A 27758-nucleotide genomic window follows, 5' to 3' on the forward strand; every position below is an offset into this window, starting at 1 on the left:
TAAGCATTGAGGATGCAGTACATGAGTATTACCAGATGTTTTCAGAGAATTGTTTCCATTTTTTTAAACATTGCATCTAAGGGCGTTGTCAACACTTGGTCTGAATACTTGACAGATTCTGAGGGTTTTGTGGTCAGGGCGCAAGATTTTGTGTTTTGCATTCACCTAGAAAATCCCTTGTGCATGCAGGTTTGTTAAATTAATGACCTGGGTGGAGACACGTGGCTTACCGAGCTGCCTGAAGAGATGGGACACGCTGCAGCCGCTCACAGGAAGTGCGTCGTTGATGGGCGTCTGGATCACCTGCCTGTCTCCCGCCCCCAAGGTGATGGTCCTCTTTAAGGACAAGGATAACAGAACGAGAGAAAGAGAGAGAAAATTAAAAACCTGCCTAAGCATAAGGATACGGCTTAACAGGTCCATGACAGGACAGATCCAAGGGCTCCGGGGTTAATGTGTGTTTATCTGTGCTATGTACGTGCGCAATGGTAGGATTAGCAGCTATGTCACACACAGCATATCATGCCATTCACCGGTTATCACCAGCAATCTGTTTTGAAGCGTGAAATAAATAGCCAGCCTCGTTTCTGGATTATGATCTTCAGCCCACAGCAGGTCCATGCAAGATTAGTTTACATTCCAACCACACAGATTATAAAGCTTTCTGGAAAAAAAGCAGGACGTTTTTTATTATTAGTTTTTAACATATAGTTTAATATCACCATTAATTACGACCTCCCGGATCCGTGAGTGACAAAATTAGAAGACAATATGCATAAAAAAACAAATTGAATGTATTAAGAAGCATAAATGCTAATCAAGTAATAAAAATGTTTAAATTCAAGGTAAATGTATATTGTTTATATATTTTTTCAACACTTACTGAATTATTTCACTCATTTATTAATATCACGGAAAAATGATTTAAAGCAAAATCTGGATGATCTACTCTGGGTCAAGGTTTGTTAATTAGCTGACGTCAATATCCAAGTTTCGTCTCTACTGCTGAAACTGAAAACAACCTTCAGAAAGCACCGAACTTTCACAGTGTTTCAGAGCAGCAAGCCGTGACATTAAAGCGCAAGTTTTATCATAAATAAGGCTGCTGAGATGACTGATGCTGCCTGAAAATGATTCAGAATACCATCATCAAATAGGACATTTCATTTAGGACATTTTTTCTCCAATTTTAAACCTCAACTTGTTAAAAAAAAAAAAATGTAGGAACAAGTTAGTCACAAAAAACTAAGGAGAAAAGCAGCCCTAACCCAACATCAGTGACAACTGACAGCCTGGGATCAAAGTAAAGCATAACATGAAGAACCTTAGCTATCCCACTAGTTACCTAGCACATAGGTGATTTCAGCAGCAGAGTCTCTTTTCATATACACGCATATTCTCAGAAAACAATTTACTTAAGTGAATATGTAAAATAAAAAATCTATTTGTATTCTATTTTAAAAATCTATAATCTATTTTTGTCCAAAAATAACCACTGAATAGCTAGCTAATTAGCAAACAGTTAATTTCAGTAGTTGAGTCTTGAATTATAACTAACATTCGCTTAAAAAAAACAGCTGGATGGCTAGCTAACTAGCAAACAATTAATTTTAGTAGGTGAGTCTTGAATCAAAACCAACATTCACTAAAATAATTTGCTGCTGACTAGCAAACAGTTTATTTCAGTAGCCGAGTGTCAAATCATGACTAATCACATTACAAAATGGCTAGATGGCTAGCAAACAGCACATTTTAGTAGCTGAATCCCAAATCATGACCAAAATCCACCAAAAGAATTAGCTAAATGGCTAGCTAACTAGCAAACATTTCACTTCAATAGCGAAGTCACAAATCATGACTACCATTTGCTAAAAAAATAAATAACTGGACAGCTAGATAACTAGCAAACTGTTAATTTCAGTAGCTGAGTCTCAAATCATGACCAAAATTCACTAAAAGAATTACCTGGACACCTAGCTAACTTGTAAGCTAGCTTATAATTAGACAACTGTGGGATTTCTGTCATGTTACACAGTCCTAATAATCAATAAATTGCATTATTTAGGTGTATAGTACTGTATTATCTTTTTCAACCGAATTTGTCAGCTAGCAAGCTTAGCATTGAGAGCCAAAAACAATTGCCCAGTCACTAGCTGAGCTCCATGAAACTGAGGAAGTCAGTCACTAAAGTAGGAAAATATGCGGAGGAAAATCAAATGCGAACGATTTAATAGTTAAAATTTTAAAGTTAAGCTACTTATGTAGAAAAATGTGAAGTATAAAAATATAAAACGTTAATACAGGAAGTGATGCACAGTTAGCATGAGTTTATGCTAGCATTGTACTGAAACTCATCTTCCTATTTAGCTTGATAACTCATGGCCCATGTGATCTTTAGACAGACAGGCAGACAGATGATCTCATTCTCTCACACACACCCACACACACAAACGTCCATCTCTGAGCCACAGTGTAGCTGTATTGGGGTTGTTGTGGCTATGAGTGGTTAGCTAGCAGCAGTGGCAGCAGCACATGCACACAACTCCACAGCAATGGCACAGTGAGGCTCAAAACATTCTCCAGGTGCCTTATATGTGATGTCTAGAGATCTGGTCAGTTCCCAGAATGCCGAGGGTGCCTTATAATCACAGGGGGGAAAGCCTGAGAGAGACAGCAGCACTGGCGGTGACAAAAAAAAAACTAAAATCAATCAAACCAGTCGTACCAAGCCGTCCTCTCGATCCTCCTCGCCTGGCTAGATTAGTGACAAGAGTTGCACGCACATTGCACGTACAACACACACATTCAACACACACACACACACACACCATAAAACACCACAGAAAAGCACAGGGGTTAGATACACCACAGTTTAGACTGAAACACACCCAAAAGACATTACAAATGGCAACAAAATCTGACACGACAGAGACGTGACCAAAACGAGGATGAAAACTTAATGACAAAATGCAGAGAAATCAGGAAATAATTGAGTATAAAAAGTTTTTATACCACAGATTGTATATTTAAATGTGATCACAGCAGTGTTGTATTTAGTAAAGAACAATCAAACTGTATACACAAGTTTCGGGTATGTTGCGCTTAATAAACGTTTATGGAAGGAGTCTCCAGTGTCATAAACGTTTTCCACAAAGTCTTCAGGTTAAGATTGAAAAGTTGCATTTCTTTTCTTATCTACTTCACATATAGGGAAATAAGAGAAACTGGTGGTGAAATGACCAAGGCCACTTCATTAGGCACACCTGTTGAGCTGCTTGTTACCATACGTATTTACACATGTAAATGACATCAGGAGGATCTGCTGAAGTTCAAACCGAGCTTCGGAGTGGGAAAGAAAAGTGATTTAAGTGACTTGGAACATGACGAGGCTGTTGGTGCCAGACGGACTAGGGTTTAGTATTTCCAAAACTGCTGATCTACTGGGATTTTCAAATACATTTATCTCTAGTGTTTACAGAAACTGGTCTGAAAAAAGAAAAACATATTCAGTGAAGTTCTCTGCGTGAAAATGCTTTGTTGATGCCAGAGGTCAGAGGAGAATGGCGGACTGGTTGGAGCTGATAGACAGCCAACAAATAACATCTCATTACAACCGATTTATGCCGAAGAACATCTCTGAACATGCAACACGTTGAACCTTGAAGCATTTGATGTTTGATGTGTAGTTGATGTGTACCACATGAGGGCATGGCTTCATCAAGTTTCATGTGTAATGGTGCTGGGAAGATTTTCTTGGCACAATTAAAAATTGTTTAAATCCCACAGCCTACCTGAGTTATTTACATTTACATTTACATTTAGGCATTTGGCAGACGCTCTTATCCAGAGCGACTTACAAAAAGTTATTTCCCACACAGGATAACGCTCCATGTCACAAAACTAAAATCATCTCAAACTGTTCACTGTACTTAAACTGCCTCTACAGTTACCACATATCTCTTGGCCCCTTAAGCAATGCCCTCCACACTGACCCCGCGCCTTGACCCCGGTCTCCTAACAAAGCCGGCATATGCAAAGTATAAAGAATTTCACTGTGCAGTAATGCGCATGTGATGAATAAAGCAATAAATAAACTTAAAATCCTCCATCCAATAATGCGGCCTTTGGGATGGGGTGGAATGAGAGACTCATGTCATGGATATGCAGCTGGAAAAAAAACCTGCAGCAAACTGTGTGATGCTATCATATCAATATGGACCAGTATCTGAAAGGAGTTTTTCTTGCTGAATCTATGGCATGACGAATTAATGCAGGGCCGAAGGCCGGAGGGGGTCCAACCCAATACTACAAGGTGTACCTAATGAATTGGCCGGTGAATATATAGATGTTATGACGTAAATTATAACTATTGTTTACGAGTAAAATAAAAAACTGGGATCACTTGAATAAACCACTGTGGTATAAGAACAAGAAAGCACTTTAGGGCGTGTCTGTATTGGAAATTAGAATTATTCTGGTTTGTAAGAGCAACATTATAATCAAACTATATTTCCCCAAAACAGCACACTGGATTGTTATTCCTTCCTGATTTTACAAAAGTGCTTTCAGTAAACTTTGACACATTTTTACGGTTAGGAAAGAAGAGGAGTTTCCCCAGCTCTGGCAGTGAGATGCAGAAGAACAAAAAACAACAACAACAACAACAACAACAACATAATGCTGAGAATCGGAGAGGACGATGAATGGATTTGCCGAGTCATGCTGATTACAAATATTTCTTTCATTTTCTCTTACTCTTCCTGTCTCTCTCTCTTTTACACATCCACTCTTTCCCCTATTTTATCTCTCTCACTTATCTCTCCATCATATGACTCATTCAGTAACTTCTCATGCTTTTTATAAGCGGTGGCAGATGTGTGTAATGAGATATGCGCTGCAGAAATGAGCTTGAAAAACACCTCTGTTTCTGTTACAGTTTTATGAAAGAAGAGGCGTTTTGTGCTGAACAGGGACGTGAATCACAAGATTAGATATCGTCACAATAACTAGGTGATACTACCTACCACAATTTTATTAAAAAATGTCCGGATTTAAACTTTTTTTCAAAATTCTAACCACAATTAGCAATTAATTTGCTTCCACCACACAAGATCGCTGTGTGAATAGTTTAGAGTGCACCACCTGTTGATGTCATACATAATGTGAGTCAGTGGTGGCTCAGAGGGTTAAAGCACCAAGTTATTGATCAGAAGGTTGGTGGTTCAAGCCCCGTCGTCACCAGGTTGCCATTGTGGGCCCTTGAGCAAGGCAAGGCCTTTAACCCTATCTGCTCCAGGGGGCGCTGTATCATGGGTGACCGTGCGCTCGGACCCCAGTTACGCTGGGAAATGTATTCACAATTTCACTGTGAGGTAATGTATATGTGACTAATAAAAGCCTAACTAACTTAAGTTAATTTTAAAAATATATATTATGATACATGATCTGCCAGACAAAAGAATCACGATACATCACTGAATCGATTCCATCTCTATTGCTAAAGCTGTAGTGCAGCAAAAATAATTAAACTCAGCTGAGATCGAGACTGATCAGCAGGGCCAGAATTGTTATTTTTCGGAAAATATTTAAGGGTGCAATAGACTTCATTGGGCTTCTTCTAGCATTAAAAGTGTCAGTAAGATATAAACTTGAAATAAACTTTTTCCAGACAAGTCCCGCCTCCTGCATTATGACTGGTTATGATCATTTGATTTCATCTATGATTGGTCAGGTTGCCAGAGCTCTGAAATACCATGTACAGAATTTACGAAACATACGGTACTACACGTCAGACTAGACACAGATGCTGTTGTTGTGGTAAACACCACGCCTAGTCTAATAGCAGCCCAGTCTAATCAAATCACACAGTGAGGCGGTTTAGCACTAAATTTGTGGGTTGTGTGTGAATTACAAGACGCGAGAGAAGAAAGCGAAATATTAAGGAGGTTTTTAGTATCGCCCTTATGGCGCAATATCCGTGTGACAAAGGCTTAAATCTGCCCAGTGGTGATCTCTTTGTATTCATGGATGAGCAAAATGGGTGTATACTCGAGTGTATAAGAGTGTGTGTGGGTGTGTTTATGAGACTGTCCATCAGAGACAATACAGCCTGCTTAGACAACCATCTGCCATCCTGTAATCCCCACCCCTACTGTCACCAGGCCAAGATCCCACCAATGTGTGTGTGTGTGTGTGTGTGTGTGTGCGCTCATTTGTATAGCTCACGCAATGCAAAACAATACATTAGGAATTTGATTTCTGATTGGCTGATTGGAAAAGTGCAACATAAACAGTGAGTGAACGCAAATGAGTTACACAACTGAAGCAATCGGGAGGAAATAATTAACAAAAACCAAAAAAAAAAAAAAACAGAAAATCAAATGTGTTCATCATGGACAGACAGAATCAGGAGAAGACTGGTGATTGGCTGAAGCTGCGAATGAAAGGTCGCCGTTACCTGAAAACAACCCAGCAGCCAGTCAGATAAACTACAGACTGGGGGTTCGTTTATCTGCAACACACAGGAGCAGAGTTTAAACCTCACACACCAGGAAAGTCTCGGTCAGTGCTGACTCATAAAGTGACGACAAGAGCCAGTTTACACATCATACACATGTCAGACTTGTGAGACGAGACGGGTCGTTATTAATCTAATATTATATTATATTATATTATATTATATATGTGTGTGTGTGTTATACAGAGTTCGACAGTGGTATGTAGTATACTGGACTTTCACTATGTACAGTTTATTAAACATTTATTTATGTTCATAAACTCATTACACTCTGTAAATAAACCCAAAACTTCACGGTTTATATTCTCAAGTATTATTGTATGTGCTGTAAAGTACACACACACACACACACAGAGAGCGAGAGAGAGGAAGTGAAGGTAATGTTCTACAAAGCAGGCAGGAAGGAAGGAAAAGTAAAGCAGGAGAACAGAGGGGTAAAGTAAGGGCAGAGGAAGAGATGAGATAATTTAAAAGACAGGACAGAAGAAAGGAAGAAAGAAAGAAAGAAAGAAAAGGGGATGAATGAAGGGCAGAGGAAATGATATGGAAATGCAAAAAAATCATGAGAGAAAAAGAAAGAAAGATAGAAAGAAAGCTGAAGAAGACAGGGATTAGGGAAATGCAGAGAAAATGTAGGGAAAAATGAAAAGAAAAAAGTAGGGTAAAGGGGGATAAAGGGAAGGAAGAGTAAAGGAACAGGAAATGTAAAAAACAGCACAGAAGAAAGAAAGAAAGAAAGAAAGAAAGAAAGAAAGAAAGAAAGAAAGAAAGAAAGAAAGATGGGCACAGAAAATTATATGAAAATGGAAAAAAGAAAGAAAAAGCTGAAAAGGGGGATGAAGAGGAAATGAAGCAAAAATAAAAAAGCAGGACAGATAAAAGAAAGGAAGTAAGAAATAAAGAAAGAAAAAGAAAGACGGTAAAGAGGGATAAAGGAAAGGCAGAGAAAAGAAACAGAAAATGTAAAAAAACAGCAAAGAGAAAGAAAAAGAACAGAAGAAAAAAAGAAAGAAAGAAAGAAAGAAGGGGATAAAGGAAGGGCAAAGAAAAAAACAGACGAGGAAGCAAGAAAGAAAGAAGAGAAGACAAGGATCAGTAACCCAGTACAAAAGCAAGTAATTAAACAGTAAAGGAAATAAGAAAAGATGAAGTAAAAACCGAAGAAGAATAAAAAATAAGGAGGTATTAGAAGATGTGATGAAGAGAGCAGAGGGACAGAGGGACAGAGGGACAGGGATACACAGGGACAGAGATACACAGGGACAGAGGGACACCTGCACCGGAGTGGTGTTAAAGCAGAGCTGCTGATTGGTCGATTGTGAGGCTTAATAACGGTATTTACAAAATTTACAAAAAAATGTAGTGCCTTGCAAAAGTATTCACCCCCTAGAAAAACTGTGTGTGTACATAAGTATTTGACCCCTGATGCTTTGTAAATGAGTACCTTTGTGCAACAGTACCAAAAGAAAGAAGGTTAAGAGGGGTGAAGACATCTGCAAGGCAGGTAGAGTTTGGGCCGAACTGACCTTCAAACAGAGGAAGAGAAAGAGGAGGAGGAGGAAGAGGAGGAAGAGGAGGAGGAGGAGGAAAAGGAGGAGGAGGAGTAACCCAGCAGTCGTTCTGTTAGCAGTGTAATCATCTCTAGCCAGTCCAGCACTCACACACACACACACACTCTACTGTACAGCCGAGTGTGTGCGAGAGGACGAGAGCTCACCTGAGATCCTCCAGCAATGGGAATGAGACAGGTCAGGAGATTCCCGATCACGGTCTCCAGCGGGACGTTCACGTGCTCCACGTGCACCGTGTAGACCAGCCCCAGACAGTTCTGTGCACACACACACACACAGCTCAGCTCCACATTATACAGCACTGTGTGTGTGTGTGTGTGTGTGTGTGTGTGTGTGTGTGTGTGTGAGAGTGTGAGTGTGTGTGTGTGTGTGTGTGAGTGTGTGTGTGTGTGTGTGTGCTCACCCTGAACACCTCGGTGTGGTCCAGGCGAGACACCAGCACCAGACTCTTGGGGGCGTAGAGCTGTGCAGGCTGGAGCAGATCAGGACTTTCATCTTCATCTGCCTCGCTGGGCTCTTCATTCTGCAGCTACACACACACACACACACACACACACACACACAATGACATTTTCATTAAAGACAATTATGAGCTGAATCCTGAGGTGCTTGTTCTCTCTCTCTCCTTTATTGTCTCTCTCTCTCTCTCTGTCTTTCATACATTCACTAATTCTCTCTCTCACTCTCATTTAATTTCTCACTCGCTCATTCTCTCACACATTCATTCCCTTACTCATTCTCTCATTCTTTCACTCGCTCCCTACTCCCTCCTACTTACTCTTTCACTCCCTCCCTCCCTCTCTCCCTCTTTCACTCCCTCCGTCACTCCCTATCTCACTCCCTATCTCACTCCCCTCTCTCACTCCCCTCTCTCACTCCCCTCTCTCACTCCCCTCTCTCACTCCCCTCTCTCACTCCCCTCTCTCACTCCCTCTCTCACTCCCTCTCTCACTCCCTTCCTCCCTCCCTCACCTCCTTACCTGAGGGTTATCTACGGTCTCCCAGAAGGTGAAGCAGGCACAGTAATGGCGTTCCGAGTTGATGTCTGTGAGGACGGCCACGAAGAAAGACGGAGACTGTCTCTCGGGGACCAGCTGCCACCCACTGGGCTGACAGAACTGATGAAGACACACACACAGAGACGAGCAAAAGCAGAGACAGTAAGTTAAACCACACTACTGAATATACTAATGACAGCGTTCGAGAGACGGCTCCTGGAGGACTGGGGACTGGTACGACTGTTAGAGACACGGTCCTGTGCGGTGATGTACTGTAGCGTGACACGGTATCACCGTGGCTGGGGGTGTTTTCGGTATTGTGTGTGTCATGTTTTAGCGCTTTAACACCTTCGTTGTTCCTCACAGTACCAGGATGTGACAGTCACCTTCACTCTCATCTGTAACTCCTGATTTACTGAATAACACCAGTGAAGAGAGACTCACTCGCTGTGATCACCGCAATTACACACTGGGACGAAAAACACTGTGGATCGAACGTGAAGTAGTTTGGTGGATTCTCTTCTATTTGAGTAGTGTATGTATGTGTGTGTGTGTGTGTGTGTGTGTGTGTGTGTGTGTATGTACTCACTAGTTCGATGCCCTGAGGGAAGGGATTATCCTCCCAGTCCTTTTCTGGGAATCGCTGGAGGATCCGGCCTTGACCTTCACTTCCCCCTGTGCACAGACACACACACACACACACACACACACACACACAAAATCAGTCAGACGCACAATGGATTATCTAAAACAGTGATCAACAATACTCCATAAATCTGACCAGTCCACACACACACACACACACACACACACACACACACACACACAGTAATATGTGCAGTGTGAAGTCACAGGGTTTAATTTAGTAAAAACTACATTTTACACAGGTGTCAGGAAAAAGTTACAAAAGTACAAACATGTGCGCATACACACACACACACACACACACACACACACACACAAAGACAAGCCATGATACAGAGATTTAAATACACAGGTAGAATTCAGACTATACAAAACGCTTAGGAGAGCATGCACGTACACACACACACACAGAGTCAGGAAACCCTCAAGATGTGAGCGAAGACTTTTAGCTTAAATACAAGCAGTTTGACAAAAGTGTGGCATTAATCATTCAGCAATTACAGCCATTTTTACAAACACACACACACATTTTAAAGCAACTTATAAATAATGGAACAACGGACTGACAGGCAGATGCACGGCCAGGTGTGATCTGTTCGCTCATTTCTCCATCCATAAACAAACAGATAAAAGGCCTGGAGGCCTGCGCGTGTTACGTTTGCTTTCGGTTGCTCTTCACTTTAACTCTCCATATAAAGGCGACTCTGACCGCGTAAGAACTGCCTGTGTGTTTCTATGGGCGAGACAGTCAAGATATTATGTCACCATATACGTCCGCGCACGTCTGTACTTTCACAGTGATGCTAGCGACAAAAATAAATAAATAAATAAAATCAAACAAAATCAAATATAATGTTAGTGCAAAAAATAAATAAAATGGTGGCAAAATGAAATAAAATAAATAAACAAACAAATAAAATATCACTGTATACATGCCGTGCACATCCGCACTTTCCCAGTAATCCTAGAGCCCCAAAAAAAATATATATATACATACACACACACACACACACACACACACACACACACTACCGTTCAAAAGTTTTAGAACACTTTCTAACTCCATGATCGTTCCTGCTTTTTATTTCTTTCTACATTGTAAAGGAATGCTGAAGGCGTCCAAAAATGCATTAATCTCCTTTGAACAGTTAATGGTGAGATGTGTTTGCTACTTATGCAAATACCAAATGTAAAGACTTAATTTTAATGCTGTTTAGTGCTGTTAATTGGTCATTTTTCAGGCTGATAACTCTAAATGAATTTCTTGTCTGCGGCAGAGGTACAGAGGTAGGTTTTGGTCTCGCCCTCCTGGGACGGCCTTCATAAGAGGCAGTTTCACTATGGTGCTTGACGGATTTTGCAAATGCACTTGACAATACTGTTCCTGCAAGAACTATTACAAAAAGGCTGACCTCTGTGTCTTAAAATAACAACTAACTGTTGTTTTTGTTGTTGTTATGTAATTACCTAATTCCATATGTGTTATTTTAGAGTTTTGAAATCCCCAGTATTGTTATAGAATGTAGAAAATAAATTAGAAATTTGCAAGTGACCCCAAACTTTTGAACGTTAGTGTGTGTGTATATGTATTATATAGTTTATATACGTATATATATATATATATATATACATAAAATACAATGCTAGTGCAAAAAAATTAAAAAGAATAAAATAAAATACAATGCTAATGCTAAAAATAAAATAATCACTGTATACGTCTGTGCTCGTCTGTACTTTCACAGTAATGCTAACGACAATGCTAGTGGCAAAACATTGATAAATAGTTAAATAATTAAAATGAAATGGAACGCTAGTGACAATAAATAAATAAAATAAAATGCAATGCTAATGGCGATAAATAAATAAATAAATTAAATTAAATACAATGCTAGTGGCAAAAAATTAATTAAAAAATGAATAAAATAAAATAAATTGCTAGTGGCAAAAATAAATAAATAAAATAAAATACAATGCTAGTGGCAAAAAATAAATTACTTAAATAAATAAAATAAAATGAAACGCTAGTGGCAAAAAAAAAAAAAAAAATAGTGCTAGCAGCAAGCACAACAACAACAATGGTGAACTTCTGCATGGCTTTACGATCGAGTTTTCCTGACTTTATTATTACTAGGACGCACTTGAAGCTGCCCATTGCATATTGAGTCCATTTTTTTCTTTTTAAAGATATAGGTAACAAACTTTTTAGTTAGTCGTAATAACCCCGCCCCCATCCAGCTCCTGAGATAAGCGGTTCTTTGTTCTAGCCCAGCAAAGTGTTGGTGATGCCATGGAACCAGTTTTTCTGCCTGATGGCCGGCGCCTTTGGCATTCTGTAAACAAAGTACTGGTTTGGAATTGGGCTCATTTACTGTAGTTAGGTCTCCTATTTGTAATTTGTTTCAGACATAAGAAAAAAAAAAAAAACGTTAGCACGCCCCTTTATGAATACGACACAACTAATATTTTGATCTCCTTCTTTAATAACTGCCTTCATCCTTCACATCCTGTCAGATTTAAGACTCGGATGATTTGGGCTTCAGTTCTGGATCGCTCTCTGCACATTTCCTAAGATAGAAAAATAGACCTTGCATAAAAGAGAAGATTCGGGGGGCACAAACTTATGTGCAGTGTTCTCCTTATGTCTTTCATTGATGAGCCTGTTACTGAAAAAACTGCTGTCTCAAAGGCCTACGTTGTGTGTTGGGGAGACATTCAGTGTCAGAGAGTGTGAGTGTGTATGTATGTGTGTGTGTGTGTGTGTGTGTGTGAGTGTGAGTGAGAGAGAGAAAGAGCATTTACACAGCTGCAGCTCTGCACCAGTCTAAATGAGTTACAGTGAATGAAGTGAGCTAAAGCAGGGTGTGGCGGATGCAGAGGCCTTTCTCTTTTACTGCACAAATGCACACACACACAAACAAACACGTAACCTGCAGACTGTGTGTTTTATTTCAGAAATACGAGTCGTGCCCCGCCTCAAGTCAGTGAAGTCACCCTGATGGTGGAGCGAGCGGTATTTACTCAAGTGTGATTCAGACACGCTGTTAAGCATTCAGTCGCAAAAAAGGCGGAAGAGAAACGCGGCCCGTCTGTCACCCAGACCGGTTATTAACGTCCCAGGAGACGTCACGCTGCGGAGTGAGAAGGGCTGCACGTTTAACGGTGGAGAGAACGAGGAAACAACACCGTAAAAACCCCCTGAAACAGGGAAAAGGTGTCCTCTAATAGAGGAAGCGTCTCAACAGTCTGAAGAGAACATGGAACAGGGAAGCGTGACCTCATAAGTTTACTTCCTACGTGACTAAACATAACAGTGCCACAAAAAAATTAATTAAAATCTGAATAAAAAAAAAACTTACTTCACAGAACATTAATGCAGAATTTAATTAAACATGTTTTGGCAAAACGAGTTCCGCATCTCTGCCGAACAAAAAAAATGAGAAAAATACATGCAAGGGCGTTAACCCACAATAACATCCTCGATATGTATTGGGATAGAAGCTAAAACACGACTAAAAGCTGAAGAAGGCTAGGTCTGCTCTTGAGGGGGTAGAGGACAAAAACAAACAAAAACTTTCCTTTCTGTTCCTGTTTAAAAACGAGGCCATACTGCACACTCTGGAGATGTACGAGATTTCTAGCTACGGAAAAATACTGTGCAAAACAATGATGGCTAATGATTAATCATTAACACACCCACATATTACATGTTATAAATTTGTTTACTGATTTTATATAATAATTATAATATTTAATATATATAAACGTATATATTAAATTTTATTATTGTAACATAAGACTTAATTAACAATTCACTATTTTAATTTATTTATTTGCATATTTTTTAACTTTAGATTTCATTTTATAATTTCTTTATTTAATTATTATGATTAGTAGTAGTAGTGGTAATAGTAGGCTTATTATTGCTATTACTATTGTTATTAATATTATGATTATTATTAATATGTCAATAGTATCACATCGACTATTCAAATTAAAAAGATTAACTTTATAAGCCTGGCTTGTCAAGCTACTTTGTTTCATTTAAAATTTTAAAGTGTGTAAAAATTAGTTTCAAACTGCATCCCCAACTTTTAAAATATCAAATCTTACCGACTTCTGACGACCCGAGTTAAATATTATACCTTTACTTTGTACGTATTCCAGGATGGCTAAGAAATTAGCGTGTTGCTGTGTAGCGTGTTACTTCAGAAACATCACTTTCAACTCACTTTCAACTACAAGGCCATCATTCAGAAACGCCATTTGAGCAACATGCTAATTTCTTAGCCATCCTGGCCTACGTACAAAGTAAAGGTATAATATTTAACTCGGGTCGTCGGAAGTCGGTCCTACTCAAAGCTCTACCTACAGACGGTTCAACCCGAGTTTGTGGCCTGGCAGGTTCTCACCCACCCTTTTAAACCGAAGTTTTACGCTAATGTTTGCAGGCATGTAATCTCGTTAAAGATCGTGTCTGGCCAAGTCTCAACTTCTCCCCGAATAAAGCTTACATTCAAGTGCTTCTTTCCTGCGAAGCCTCCCGTCTGTGCGGTCTTTCCCACACACAGGTGTTAATTTGGCATTACACCCCAGGAAACACCTGCTTACAGTAGGTACAGTATATTATTCATGGTGCCAGTGACACAGGATGGCACGTTACCGATGATCTGTTTATTACCGAGTCGTGCTGGAGCAGATAAGCAAAGCAAAAGCCATGTCGTAAGGGAGTTTTATCACTAAAATTATTTTTTTTTTAATTAAAAAACATTTTGATCATGAGTTGAGATCGGTGGTGTTTGAGCGTACTGTAAAGTACAGACAAAGACATCAGGAAACTTTCTGTTAGTCTTAAAATGTCAAAATAGTAAAGCCTAAAAATACAAGGACAGATGATTTATAAGACAAGCAGGTTGTTTAATTGTTGTTTGGACAAGATTAAATAGTTTAAGGTCCTACGGTGAGTAACAAAGCTACACTATTACCTCAGGGGCCATGGCTCATAATAAAGGCATTTTCCTTTGAATCATACAGTAGGTTTAACACTAGACGATCTTCACTGAACTAGTACTAATTGCAGTAAAAATAATGTTATTATTATGATTATTATTGTTATTATTAGACAGAGAAATGACTAAAACCACCCTAAAAACATGTAATGATATGAATCTGGACTATTTATTTGCCTGTGTGACCCTTTTTGCACAATCATAAAGACTTTAAGTGCTTCATGCTCAGTGTAGTAGCAGGAATGGCAGAATCAGCACCAACACCAGTAATAGCAGAAGCAACAGTAGTAATAGAAGAAGCAGCGGCAGTATTAGTCGTAGTAATGGGAGAAGCAGAAGCTATAATAGTAGCAGGAGCGGTAACGACAGAAGAAGCAGCATTAGCAGTAATAGCAGCAGTAATAGTAGCAGCAGCAGCAGCAGTAGTAGTAAAAGCGTTTAATACTCTTCCTACAAAACTTCCTTCCTCCTCTGTTTCCGACACATTTAACACCTCACAGTCTGATTCACAGAAGATCCATTTCAATTCATTCAGTTTTATTCCTTAAATCCTTTTATCAATGGTTACTGCCGCAAATACAGCAGTATTACAAAATGTTAATATATAGAAATAAAACAGAAAATGTAAGGATATATGAATAAAACATAATAATCAGATCATCCCTGATGCGCACGCCTGGGGTGATGGTGGCAAGGAAAAGAAAAAAAGAAAAAAGAAAAAAAAAACTCCCGAGATGACAATAAGACAATCTGGAAACCTCCCTCATCTGGAAATCTCACCAAAACAATAAAAATACTATAATTGTTTACCGCAAGACTATTTAACTTGGGAATTCCGTGCACTTTAATTACTGGATGGCTGGGAATAACGTCCATACGCGGAACCATGAGCCAAAACTCGCACCCTCCTGTGCAGTAAGAAAAATATTCAATGACTGCCAAACACAGAGAAAGTCACTCTGGACCACAGCCAAGAGTATTAAAAAAAAAAAAAAAAACGAACAGCAGCTGTGATTCAGCAGAGACGCAGCGCTGGGTGAGAATGATGGATGTGTGGTTAAGGAGCTGGACTGCTCCAGAATTTGAAATGATTCATGTGCGCGGAGATAAACGAAATCTGCTGGAGTAAGGACTCGCACTGGGATCGAGCCAAAACTCTAAGGCAGGAAATTCCTTGCCGTCCCAGTGCTGGGTCAATGACACGGATCACGATTCGGTTCTGTAAGCGTCGGGAGAAATGTAGGAATCTTTCTGGAACCCCAAACGTCCACGCTGTTCAGGACTAAACACATAAATCGATCATGCATCAAGTCAATCACTTGTTTGTAGATTCAATTATTTCAATCATTGCGTTGGGTTCTAATTCACACTTTATTCACAAGTTAATCAGGTAAATCTGAATAAAAAATATACAAATTTCTTACAAACGTACCAGAGCGGCTTCAGAGAAAATACAAACGGTCTCCATATTCTGCAAATACTCATGTTTTGTTAAAGTATTGCCTCTTCTTCTTCTTTAGATTATAAGTGGTTTATTGAATACTGCCACCTACAGGACGTAAGTGTTATTTCTTTGTCCGAGACAAGACATCTAAACAACTGGCAGCATGAGTTACACGTTGTCTCAGTGCTTATTATAAGGCTGGAAAATTGATCGAAAAGTAATCGAAATCGACATTCAGAACCTATAATTGATCAAATTTTCCCAGGTTAATTATTTCCAAAACTTTCCCTTTATATAATGTTACATTATTCCGCCGACATGTCGAGCATGGAGAGCTTAAACACTGAGACAACTGAGCAACAAGAGCAAAAATTTCTCACTTGTAATATGTGAGCATATGTATAAAACTTGTCAGTAAACTATGAGGGCAAATAAATAAACAAATAAATAAATAAAATAATAGTTCATTAATCGTAATCGAGTTAAAATGTTCAATTAATCGAGATTTTGATTTTAGGCCAAATCAACCAGCCCTAGCTTATTAAATACTATTAATAGTTTCTAACACAGGTAGTCCCCGACTTACAAACTTTCCGGGAGCACATTCATAAGTCTAATTTGTTCTTAAGTCAGACAAGGTCTTGCACACCTTTGACACAAATATACAATGTAAAGCATACTAATCCACTTGACTAAATCTGTCCACTTTCCCCACACTGACATCATGTGGCTAAGGAAATGAATCTTACACACGTCAAATGTAACAGTGTTGTCTCTGCGCCTTTAAATCAGGAGGGGAATCCCAGAGTCTTTTTGTCTCAGAGCTGTTTTCCACTGTATCGGACTGTGAACTCTGTTTTGTTGAGGATTTTATGAAATTTGGATTATTGACCATCAGGACAGATTTACACGACAGACATTTTCTATCTTTGCTTCCGGACTGATTCATTGAAACCGGAGAGGCCGACACATTTCTCCCGCACCTACACACACACACACACACACATGCAATATACTTAAAATATTGTATAAAATTGTAAATATTGGTATCTGGTGCATTGCAGTGTCTATTTTTTTGTACAATACATATGAGCTATGTCAGCAATTTGCTCAGATGTACACTTTACTAAGCAAATGTTGACCATCTCGGCGGTTCATTGGATTAGCGTATGGGAGAAGTGACTGGTACGTGGCTGTAGTTGCGGGTCGTGCCTGGGGTTAACTCAAGATCTGCACGAGACCTAAAGCCAGACGCTGGAGAGGACAGGACATCTTCATCTCAAGCTGTTCTTACTTGCCTATTTCTGAGAAACGACTTAACGAAGAGGAGTAAAAGTGAACGCTATAAAAACATTACAATGGACCCTCGTGACCATCCGGCTACCTCTTTTTTTTCTTCTTTCATTTACTTTTCTGTCCCTTTCTTTCCCAGAATTCCAGGACACAAGCTTTCATTTTCACTCCACTTCAGAATTCTCTGACTCGCAATATCACCGCCGAGTTGGCAAGACGCCCGGGTACTCTTAAGATTCCCGCTAAAGCACAAAGCTGTAGCAAATGGTTCTCACACACACGCGCGCGCACACACACACAAAGAAAAATAACCAGCAGGCTAAATCTGAGAGTGCAGAGTAGAGCTGGACGATTACCTAAGGAAAAAAAAAAACAATCACGATCTCGATTCATACATACATGCGATCTGGTTTCTGAATGACGGCGATTCACTAGCGTGTTTCAGATCGCTGCATTTAGATCACGCTGCTTTCATGCAGTTCACTTATTTGCTTGACAACAAGCCTGGATTGCTGCATCAGTCAGGGTCCCTGTTTGCACGCAAACGGTGTATTATTATCATTATTTTAACATTCTGACCACCTGTTTCTGATCCACTCCTTTTGATGCTTTGTGTACGCTTAATGCATCTGTGTCAAACAGTTACACCCTTATCTCACCTACATGGTTTGTCGCGCTGTGTTGGGTGCGAGTGACCGCCCTGACGTTCTGTGAGAGCCACCAAAAAAGTAAAACACTTAATTTTCCACAAGAAAAGATTGGAAACGTAAAAACACTACGCCAAAACTCGCGATGAAACGTACTTACGACCACCGCGCGAAACCACATATGTGAAATAGGGATGTTTGATTTTCTTCAGTTGTTGCGTTCATCATGGCATAAGTTGATGCATGTTGTAAAGGTCCCTCACACACACACGCTAAAAACTGGAATACACACTACTGTCTGAACAGAGTCAGGGACGTACAGTTCTAATTGGGCTATAACTTATTAGATATTAAACCTGCCGTGTTGATTCGAGCTGTTACACAGTGAACAGAGCGAAGCTACTGGAAGTCTCTTCAGACTGACCAATAAACCCTCTGACAACAATCAATTCTACGCTATAAACTATGTATTTAATAACAAACTACCCAACATACCAATATATTTATTAAATTTAAATATATTTACTTTATTATAATTAATAATAATAATAATAATTATAATAAAAATAATAATATAAACTAACACGCGTGATAAAGTTCTGTAGTTGTCCAAGTGTCCAAAACGCGTCCAAAGTGCTACTTATTACTTATTTTTTATGTATTATTGTTAATATTCCAATTCAAATTGTATTAGCCACATACACGGAGTATGACATGCAGTGAAATGCTTAAACAACCGGCTGTGACCTTAAAAATAAAAAGCCTATTATTAGGAAATAAATATGGAATAAAATAGGAAATAAAATATAGAAAATAACTTTAGCTAAGGAAAAATATATCTATAGAAGATAAGACAAAATATAAAATATGAGAAAAATATACGAAAAACCTAGCTGTAACAAATATGGGGGGAAAAAAGATTTTTCTGTACAAACATAGAAAAATATAGAAACTTTAGTATGAGGATGAAATGTGATTTAAATAGAAATGTCTGGGGGTTTGGGTTGACAACTTTTTACCTAATTTATTATTTTTATTTATTTTAAATAGGAAAAGGTGACTTTTATTTTACTGCAACAGAGTTGAAAGTCCTGTTCAGACAACACTTTTGTTTTTCTTAAGTGCGATCAATGTTTTTTTTTTGTTGGAAGAGGGAGAGAGAATCGCGGGTTAGTGAATCTCGCGCGCGAGAGAGAGAATCGCGTTTGAGAGAATCTCGTGTGAGAGAATCGCGTTTGGCAACCGTGATCTCAATTCCCATGGAGATATAATCCTGATTCACGTTTTGTCAAGAATCGTGCGGCGCTAGTGTCAAGGTTACAGAGCTTAGAAGGGTTGAACCTCGTTTTTAGCAGATTGTAGAGTTTTCCTTACGTCTCCAGTAGAGCTGGGTGATCTCATTCTCACTTATACCACACGCCAAGTGGCACTGAGGGCAGTGAAGCAGTGGAACAGTAAACCCTGACACACTCACATGCCTTACATTAGCTGTGTAATAACTTCACCCCAAAAAAAAATAATTTGAATTGCACAAACACAAAATCCCTACATCTTTTTAAACACACAAGATTTGATAAACGCCCTAAAAATGTAAAGTAAACTCCTTATGTCAATGTTAAATCATGCTTATTTTGTCCCTTTATTTATTTATTTGATTATTATTATTATTTTTTTTATAATTTTTTTAACCTGTCAGTTAATCTCTAGGACACGTGCTGCTTTGGAGTTCTATAGCTACAGTTGTCCTTTGGCTCAGATTGTGTCTCATGTCTCAGGTTTATTAGCTGAAATCACATAAAAAAAAAAAATTAAAAAAAATGCTGCAACCCAAATCTCAAGGCATGTTCGATACTGTAGTACAGACTTAACTCATGCAGACGCCGTGCAGAATAGCATAGAATACGACATCTGTTTCAGTTAAACTAACAAACACTATCTGGAAGAAAAAAACTTTAACTGAATGTTTAAAAAACTATTAAAAACAACTTGCAGAGTGAAACTCAAAGAAGCTGCAGAAGTTCTGGATAAGGGTTATGAAAACCTTTAGTTCAAGAGCGCATGTTCGACTCTGGCGTGTGCTCGCGTACGAGTCATATGAGCACTGAGGAGAGAGAGCGAGACCGAGAGAGAAACACGCAGACCGCACATCTCCTCCTCTCGCCGGACAGCAGCTGAAGTGAAACTGCAGGCAGAGACGCACCATCAACACACTGAAAGTGTCATGGAGACGGAGATCACAAGGTTCTTTTGGTGAAATCAGCAATGAGGAACACAAAACAATCAGAGCTTCCCTCGGGTGCGAAAAGAAAACAATCAAAAAACACTGAGATCATGCAGACAGGTGTCAGAGGACGGAGTTTTCGGTTCTCCTCGCTTTTGCCGATTTTCCTCATTTGTGGTTTTGCTCCGAGGCAAAAACAGATCAGACTGTTGTAGCGCCAGTATCAGTTGTAGTGTCAGTATCCCCATCGTCGTGATCCGATCGAGATGGACGATTTAAATGTTTGTGGGGAAAAATGTGGTTTCTGCAGCTTTTACATCAACAAAAATAAACCCGGGTGTTTCCGCCACGGTGTCAGAGCAGAACTTCTTCCTTAGAAGTAACGGATAAAATCTTAAATTCATTCAAGCAAATCTGAACAGCTGTTGCTGTTGCAAATCAATAATATAAAATTAGGCTACATCAGGTGGTGTAGTGGTTAGCACTGTCGCCGCGCACCTCCAGTGTGCGGGTTCGATTCCCGGCCAGGCTCGGGGAGTGCTGTCGTGCTGGATATCAGCACGGCTTTGATGCCGCCCTGAAGGCGTCTGTGACGTCGATTATGGAGGGTTTCAACATGCACAACATTTCATCGTTGATGTTCGGCTATTTTCGACTGAGGACATTTGAAATGTGTAATGGGTTTATCGTAGCGAGTTGCGTTAGGGAGTGTCTGTACAGACCTGACTGTTAGAGGTGTGTCGAGTTATTCCATCTTTTGTTTGTCGATTCAATTAATGGAATCGTTGGGTCAGTTTTCGAACTCAATTGTTTAACACTTTTTAAAATCATTTATTTATTATTTTTTGGACGTTTCCCCCGTTTTTTCCCCCCTAATGTAGTATCCGGTTTCCGGGAAAATCCAGTGCGGTCAATCCTTGAAAATAAATACAGAAACTGCTAGAATCTTATAGAAATACTCATGTTTTGCAAGAGTATCGCTTCTTTTCTCTTTTTTTTAGTTTATGTGCTGCTTTACATTTTCTCCAACTACAGGAGATTAAAAGATTAATCAACATTACATCTAAACAATATACAACACAATTAACACAGCACTTCAGCAGGTAAATGAAAAAATTATATTTTTATTAGAGCTTTTAGTTTGAAATAATTTGTAGCACTTTGATGTTTGATACAAATATAAAAAGCAATTATACATAGAATGTGTTATTATTATTATTATTATTATTATTATAACCTTTTATAGATTTTATAGTTTTTTTTTATAGTTTCAAACATATAAGAAATACAACTTTGTTGCTATCTGATTTACAGCTTTAGTAACTGCATTACGTGACCCAAAGTAACCCATATCTAAGTGAATGATCCGGGTACAATCGCTCAAACACCGCATGTGAACCAAACTGTAGTTTAAAGAGTGATATAGTCACTGGGTTTCTTCCTATTCCAGCAGGATTTCCCCCCTCACCTCAGCCTGGTTTTAAAAAAAAAAAAAAAAAAAAAAAAAACTTCTTTGCCACATGGCCTTTAATCACATGAACACAAGAACACAAGGATGAGAAACTAGTAGGTCTGTGCAGGGGTGCGGTTTCAAACTGAAACCCCTCTGATGCATCTATCACGCATGTTGCAGGAAAAAGTCATAACGAGACGTGTCACTTATCCTCATCAGTCTTGGTATTAAAAAAAAACAGTTAGTCTTCAGTTCCTGAAGCGTCATGCTTGATTGGATGCGACTTCCTGATGATCAGAGAGCTACAGGAAATCTCACTCTGCCGCTCAGACATATATATATCCACGCTGCACCAAGCACACAGGGCAAATACAAGTCAGATCAAGCGTCTCGTTCTGGAACGGGGGCAAATATTTACAACCGAACAACTGTCTGACGATGCTGGCGATAAGAAGAAGTAATCTGATCTTCCAGTTAAATCGCTGAAGACAAACAATTGAATAATCAGAGCTGCGGCAGAGTTAGACGGCTTACTACTAGGAGATGTGTCCTAATAATATTAGCCAGTTAGTTTTAAGCACAGCGTCTTAACCAGCTACAGGAATTCACGTAGTGATGAGGAACAGCTTTCGACAGCATAGTAAAATACAAGCAGGCTGCTGCAGGGGCGCATACATATTTATGAGCATCTGGACACAATGAGTGTGTTTCTAAAAGAATGTGAATTTCTCCCTCTAACATACACACAGTGAAGGAATGAGACAGCAATTGCAATGCTGTAACCTGAAGGCTCCAACAATCCCACAGCAGCCCCCTATAAGAGTTTATCAGCCCATTAACCCCGACCCCTCATAAACTTTTGAATCAAACTCCCCATCAGCTTCCCTGCCACCCCCCAAATTCCTAAATCTTGAACCGTGACCAGGCAGAGCGCTCTTAGCGCACTATGAGCATTGCCACCATACCCCTTGCCCCCTTAGCCAGTTAATTGCCCCTACCAGTCTCTCTAATTCTTTACATCAGCTTCCAAATCGCTTCCTATGAGCTGCCCCATTACCCTGGTTTAACCCCACATCAGTCTCCATATCTATCCCAATCAACTGCCCCATCACCCTGGTTCTACCCCATATATGTCTCCACATCTCTCTCCATCAATTGCCCAATCACACTGGTTCAACCCCACATCTCTCCCAATGAACTGCGCCATCCCACTGGTTCAACCCCACATCAGTCTCTACATCTCTCCCAATGAACTTCCCTATCACCCTGGTTCTACCCCATATATGTCTCCACATCTCTCTCCATCAATTGCCCAATCACACTGGTTCAACCCCACATCTTTCCCAATGAACTGCGCCATCCCACTGGTTCAACCCCACATCAGTCTCTACATCTCTCCCAATGAACTTCCCTATCACCCTGGTTCTACCCCATATATGTCTCCACATTTCTCTCCATCAATTGCCCAATCACACTGGTTCAACCCCACATCTCTCCCAATGAACTGCGCCATCCCACTGGTTCAACCCCACATCAGTCTCTACATCTCTCCCAATGAACTTCCCTATCACCCTGGTTCTACCCCATATATGTCTTCACATCTCTCCCTATCAGTTCCCACACTATAACCCACTATTAGCCCCTTCATCAATACACCCGATTACCTACCATCAATGCCTTGTTTCAGCAGCCCCTCAAACTCCAATCCACCCCATATCACCCTCATAAACACCTCTACTGCCCCTATTATCATCACTAAGTCCCTCATCAGGACCCCCTTTCTCCCCCTCTCCATACTTGGAGCTTTTCCCCATTCTCCCATGCTTGACTGTTGGATCTGCTTCTTGGATCAACCACAAAAAAAAATCCCCTCTCCTTTCCCCACATCAGTTTCGCCTCATGAGCTTCCCATTCACATGCCTCCCCGTCATCATACAGGAGGAGACACTGCATCTGCCAAAAAGCCCTTTAACAAACTCGTATCCTTCCTGTACAATACAAAGACCCACATATTAAACAGGCCACAAAAAAAAAAACTCACATATTCTACCAAAGAAAAGAAGCAAAAATTTCTTCAGAAGTGTGAGGAAAAAAAAAACAGAAGTCAGGGTTAGTGGAGTGTGAAGAGATCTCTGAGGCCACATTGGTGAAGTGGCTGCTCTGGGCCGAGCTCCTCTGTGACACAGGGCTATATAAAAAAACCTGTGGTTTGATATTTTTACACATCACACTCTGGTCACTTCAGCGTCACGACGTTAATCGAGACATCATGATGTGAAGAAGCTGCTGAAGTGAGATTTGTTCATGAACACGTGGAATAAGTGTCATTTCGATTTTAAAACACATTCTGATTTTTTTTTTTTTTTACATCAGAAGCTACTCTGATGCAATTTTAAAACATAATGCTAGTTTCTTTTCAGCAAAAAAGAAATCCTGCAGCAAAACCTTACCAGCAAAATTATTGGCACCCTATAGCATAAGCTAACAGCATAATATAATATAATATAATATAATATTAGGTTCATGGTTGGAAATCTGACAAATCCTGTATAGAAAAACATTTTAAATACCTTTCTATCCCACAAGTATACACTAGTAAACACTTTCACACTTTCTAAACACATTTGTTTGTTCATTCCTTGTCAAATTTTTACTTCTAATAAAACTTGAGATATATATATATATATATATAAAGACTATACATGTGTGTTAGTGCGAATTTGTTCAAAGACAAAGATATTCAAGCTGACTAAGAGCGTTGTCACATTAGGCTCGTTTGATTTGTACCGTGCGAGAAAGGATTATTGGACACGGTTCCAGAGCACGGAACGATTTTGTTCTCACTGATCAAAATGAACCAGATTCCATTTTCAATCACTGTGCGCATAACCTTTTATATTCTTATTTTCCTGAAGGGGCCATTACTTTTGGAACTGACTATAGATTTGACCTACAGAAAGACGACACAGGTGACCACTATTATTACATTTATTATTTTATCATCATGCTGGTTTATACAACTACTATGCTGACGATTAGGAAACGTTTTATCTGCTAAGGCGTTTCTGTGAATTTGACTCGAATTTGACTCTGAGCCACAAGCTTGAGCACGGGGATGAACACTCGGAAACAGAAAAACAATAAAGCAATAAACTACTAACTTTTCCTGTGACTGGAGTTCACAAAAAGGTCCAAAAAAAAAAAAAAAAAAAAGTGAAGATATGAGGGTGTGTTTATTTTCTCACATCTTTCCACAGGAGAGGCTTTAAGTACAGAGGCAGTAAATTAGTCTGCATTCAATCATTATCGTAACATCTCGTCTTACTGGGTTTTCGGGATTTATGTATCTGTAGTATGTCTCACAGAATGAGCTACTTAAAAGTGTGGCAGTGCTTGAGCAAACAAAACAAACAGGATATAAAATGCTTTAAATTTACTTTTAGTAAATTAGGTGAGTGTATTGTGAGGCGCATTCGAATACATCAGACCTATACAAGATCACAAAGCAAACAGCAGCAGTACAAAACATATACATCTAATACTATTTCTATAAGTCTATAGAACTAATAAAAACTCAAACACGACAGTGCACTACAGGATGGTCACGCTCACATTCATCCACAGAGTTTTTTCTGCCAAGTATTACACAGCACAGTGAGTCACTGAGTCAGACAGTCAGTCATCAGTATCTCAGGCTAGTAGACAACCAGTTACTCAATGAGACAGACAAGCAGACAATCCGTCTGTCAAAATCAGTCGATCAGATAATCAGACATCCAGGCATTCGGGCAATCAGAGTGTCTATCAGACAACGCGATAGCAGGCAGTTGGTCAACCAGATTAGTCAATCAGTCAGTCTGAATGGTCTGACACTTACTTATTTAGACGATTAGACAATAATCCTGAGACTCTTCTGAGTAATTTTCTTAAGAAATTCATTCAGTCAGTTAGACATCGTTAATCGATCAGTCAGTCAATCGGTTAATCATTCAGACAGTCAGTTGGTCAGACAGTCAGTCAATCGGTCAGTCGGTCATACAGTCAGTCGTTCAGGCGACCAAAAAGTCAGTCGGTCAGACAGTTGGTCAAATGGTCAGTCAGTTAATGAGTTGGTCAATCAGTCAGTCTGACTGTGGGTCAGCTAACCAGACAGTTAGTCTGTAAATCATACAACCAGTCAGACAGTCAGCTAATCAGACAATCAATTAGTCAGTCAGTTAAGTTACTTAGTCAGTCCGTCTAACAGCCAGTCAGTCAGACAGTTCTTCAGCTAATCAGAGAAATCAGTCAACAAATCAAACAGTTAAATGTTGTCAGTCAGCCAGACAATTAGTCAGCTCTTCATAAAGTCAGTCGATCAGTCAGTCAGTCAGTCAGCCATCTCAACAGTCAGTCAGTAAGTCAGTGTGTCAGCCAAGCTGTCAATCAGGTAGTTCATCAGACAGTCAGTCAGTCAGTGAGTGAGGGAGTCAGTGAGTCAGACAGTCGGTAAATGAGTCAGTCAGTGAAAAAGTCAGTCAGTCAGTCAGACAGTCAGACAGTGTGTCAGTCAGTCAGACAGTCAGTTGTTTAGCCACTTAATCAGTCATTCAGACAATTAGTCAACTATTTAGACTGTCAGTTAATCAAGTGTTTAGTCACTTAATCAGACAATCAGTCACATCTATTCAGTTGTCAGACACTTGTGATTCTAACTGAAATACTACTGCACTATATAAAACGGAGGCTAACCTCCCTCACACTCAGCACGTATCAGTGCCTGCTGCAGCATGTTCACCTATTTATAACTATTTTTCTATCATGACTGAACAGGAGGAAACGGGCACAAACCAACCAGCAGGATGTGACGAAAGTGTGTATAATTGCACTCAGATTTCTAGTACATGAAGTATAAGGTCTGACACGCACCACTGACTTCAGCAACGTTCCCTCACCGTCTATGTAAAGAGAAAGTGTTCTTAGTCATCATGTAGAGCGTGTCTGAATAAAATCTCTAATCACTTCCTCTAGACACCTAGATCAGCCAAGGTTCTGACACGAGCACGAAAACAATCCATGACCCTATGAGTCCTTGTTGCGATGATGATGTAATTCTCGTTATTCTCAAAGCCTTAACACCTCTCGCACAGCTCAGACCCGGAACATTAATATCCGGAAACAAAAGAAACAAAAGACATGACTACTGCTTAAAAATTACTTTTAAGTTGCTTTTGGATGCTTAAGGATGAAAGTTGCTGATTTCCTTTGACTTCTGCTTCTGAAGGTCACCAACGCATGGCCTTTCACACTCATATCAAATTAACTTTTTCGTCAACTGAAAATCAAACGGTTTCCGAAGGGCTTTAAAACAAAAATGAAACTATTAAGTAAGGTATAAAACATGTATGTACTTAACATCCTGTATAGAGAGAGAGAATATTTGTAAAAGCCTGATGACCAAAGACAATCAAATAAGTTAAAAGCATGACAGAACAAAGGACCAACCATATGCTTTCATTCAACTATTGTATTTTTGTTTTGTCTGTTTTTTGTCTGCCATATTTGTTTTGATCTTATTTGCTCGGAGAAGATCCCAGGACCTGAGAGATGCGATAAAACATGTGGTGTTTTATTCCGAGCAAATCCTGCTATAGTACATAAAGGATTGATGACTGATTGTGTGGTTTATATTATTATTATTATTATTATTATCTGTGAGCTCATACATTTTTAACGCAGTAAAGTGGTGCAAGATGGGTGAGAACTGAACTGCCACAGGTTTGTACCCTGAGGGCCCTGGGGGAAGGGACGGGGTGAGAAGGGGACGGAAAATGCATAGTCTAAATTCCAGGGAAGACCATGAAAGCGCTGACGATTTGCTCCTTGTGCCCTCCCGCTGACCAAACTGCCACTTACTCTAAAGTTAGTGATGGGACGCTTCTGGGTCTGAGGGAGATTCATGAATCCTATCATGCACTAGATCT

The 27758-nt window shown here is 39.6% G+C and overlaps 1 protein-coding gene across 5 annotated transcripts in view; it reads right to left on the bottom strand.

Moving 5' to 3' along the window:
• The window catches only part of sbf1 (SET binding factor 1), a 65916-nt gene that overhangs the window by 33935 nt on the left and 4223 nt on the right, over positions 1-27758 (bottom strand). For 2 of the 5 annotated variants that reach the window (XM_053508293.1, XM_053508290.1), the window contains exons 2-8: positions 9676-9761; positions 9069-9206; positions 8492-8617; positions 8235-8345; positions 6458-6511; positions 2726-2755; positions 231-336 (exon numbers count right to left, since the gene is read on the bottom strand). In XM_053508293.1, the coding sequence (XP_053364268.1) occupies positions 231-336; positions 2726-2755; positions 6458-6511; positions 8235-8345; positions 8492-8617; positions 9069-9206; positions 9676-9761 (651 nt within the window). The remainder of the gene's footprint in view (positions 1-230; positions 337-2725; positions 2756-6457; positions 6512-8234; positions 8346-8491; positions 8618-9068; positions 9207-9675; positions 9762-27758) is intronic. The other 3 variants (XM_053508292.1, XM_053508291.1, XM_053508294.1) reach the window with 3 other exon arrangements.

This window comes from Clarias gariepinus, chromosome 12, assembly GCF_024256425.1.
Source record: "Clarias gariepinus isolate MV-2021 ecotype Netherlands chromosome 12, CGAR_prim_01v2, whole genome shotgun sequence".
NCBI lineage: Eukaryota > Metazoa > Chordata > Actinopteri > Siluriformes > Clariidae > Clarias > Clarias gariepinus.